This window comes from Poecilia reticulata, linkage group LG17, assembly GCF_000633615.1.
Source record: "Poecilia reticulata strain Guanapo linkage group LG17, Guppy_female_1.0+MT, whole genome shotgun sequence".
In the NCBI taxonomy this organism is placed as follows: Eukaryota; Metazoa; Chordata; class Actinopteri; order Cyprinodontiformes; family Poeciliidae; genus Poecilia; species Poecilia reticulata.
The window spans coordinates 2,962,042-2,964,257 of NC_024347.1; the positions used below are offsets into that span (position 1 = coordinate 2,962,042).

The window sequence follows — 2,216 nt, forward strand, 5'->3', positions numbered from 1 at the left end:
TCCTTCAGCCCACTGTCTGCGATGTGGACACCTTGAGATGCCATGAGACCTAAACTCTGAACATCATGACATGGCATGGCATCCCAGTTTTTCATGTCTGGCATATAACCATTCATTTTAGCTTTTAAACTGGTTCTATTTATCCTGTGTCCAGACAGAGTGATAATCAGGAGCCCAGCATCATGACCTGTTTGTTCTGAAGATCCTGCAGCTTCCACTTTTCTTCCTAACATGGCGCCTCCTCACCCTGACTGTCATACTGACAGGAGGAACCACAGAGCTCTGTTAGGTTAAAGCACATCTTCTGAAGTTGGGATATTTTTCCTCCAACAGGATCCAGAGGAATCMCCTCAAACCAGATGTTGGACTGGATTTTATTTCAATGTCATTTGTGAATGTTAGCTTCTCATTTTCAACAGTGGAGCTATAAAGGTTGAAAAAGGTTATTTTGGAGAAAATCTCAACATCAATATTTCCACTAAATATGACGACATTTTTTTTGTTTGATAAAGGAAAATACTCTCAGACTCTGAGCCCGACAGCACCAAACTATTTTTTATATTAGCCAATTTAATTTCACATAATTATCACCATAGAAGCCATTTGTTTGTTAAATACTTAATGAAACATCTTTACCGTATTTGATGTTTGTTCTAAATGACTCATACTGACAAAGAACGAGGTAATTAGTCCAAGTTTGTTGTTTATTGAATGTTCAGAAACTACAGCGGCTGTGATGAGCCAATGCAAAGGTAAAACCCGAACAGGTGATCAACTCTAAACCACTCACACATTTTTACTCTCCGTCTCTCTCTGTCATTTAAGCACACCCGTTGCCATGGCAACCGCCTGAGCTCCTCGATCCGACCAGAGATTAGTTAAAAACCTTCAGTCCGTTACGACATTAGGTTTTCAGGCTTGATATTTATTTTTGCGATTATTAATAACCCTCCCTGAACACAGCGGTGGTTGATTAGTTAATTTTAAACTCCTGCTCTGCTAGTAATGGAACCGAAACGCACAGAATTGCACAACACCTTGTTGAAACAATTACTGAGATATTATTGTTGTTGGGTCATTAATTTGAGCACGTTTTGTCTATTTTTTTGTTGTTGTTCTTTAATAAAGTTATGAACATTTTGATAAGGAGTCAGAGGACGTCGTGCTGGTCTCAGCCTCCTGGCGACGTTCAGTTTGTCACCTAATGCCGAGATCGACTCAAAACCTCCCGCGATTGACATATTGCACCGCTGCTCTAGCAAAGAACAGTTCAGAAACAATATAAAATGGGGAAAAAAGCGATTTATTAACTGATTAAGTCGTGTTTTAGATTGTTCTTGAAAACCGAATCAGTCAGTGGGTGAACTCACGGCTGCACAGTGAACCCGTTGATTTTTTTTTACAGCCGCTCCTCTCTCTTGCAGGTACTGCGTACCCCCGCTTTTAGGGGCACGCACCCTGCCGTACCCCCTTAATTTCACCCCTGCTAACAACTGGAATGGACTAGAATGCAATAACTGGTCATTTGTGCCATAGTTTTATCTAAATAGACAAGTTTATCTGTAGCAAAACATAATAGTATAAGAATAACTCAATTTAAAAAATTTTCAAATTATACAAACCAAGAAAGTCATACAAGCAAATGTAATGTCATACTTTTAAAAACTTGTGTAGAAAAGATGACTTCCATACTTAAGAGGTGTAACAATATTATAATATAAATGATTCTTGAGTTACCTGAATGAACGCAGGTAAACCTATTATCTTTAATAAATCCAGGGTTAAACCAGCCCGTTAGCCACAGCGTTCTGCTGTTATGCATAAGGAACTCACCTTCTTCAGCCTTTTAGACCCAGGCACCATGTCTGCTAAAAGTGAAAGCAAAAACAAACAAATGAAAGCAGTTTCCTCCACCTCTAAACAATGTCAAAATGCAATAAAGTGATTCCAGAATTACCGCTGCAAGGTGAGGTAGCTGGAACCGGCTTGGGTAAAACATCATGGAGCTTTATTTGCTCCAGGTCAGGATAAGTTTCAGCGACGTCGTCGGTTTGCAGTAGYTCCAGAAAGTTTTGGCAGGTTTTTTCTCCTTTATCCATGATCTTATCCACAAGCTCTACAACGTGGCCCTCCACATGCTCTTTGTTGATGCTCTTGAGGTTGTTGTATTCCCTCGAAGTTATCAGCTTCTTCTCCTGAACCTTGTTGAGGATAAA

At 39.8% G+C, this 2,216-nt stretch overlaps 1 protein-coding gene across 2 annotated transcripts in view; it reads right to left on the bottom strand.

The window, feature by feature from the left end:
* The window catches only part of LOC103478932 (caspase-8-like), an 11,027-nt gene that overhangs the window by 4,917 nt on the left and 3,894 nt on the right, over positions 1-2,216 (bottom strand). Inside the window, exons 2-3 of one of the 2 annotated variants that reach the window (XM_008433076.1) lie at positions 1,958-2,201; positions 1,834-1,865 (exon numbers count right to left, since the gene is read on the bottom strand). In XM_008433076.1, the coding sequence (XP_008431298.1) occupies positions 1,834-1,865; positions 1,958-2,201 (276 nt within the window). Of the gene's footprint in view, positions 1-1,833; positions 1,869-1,957; positions 2,202-2,216 lie in introns of both variants that reach the window. The other variant, XM_008433074.1, reaches the window with a different exon arrangement.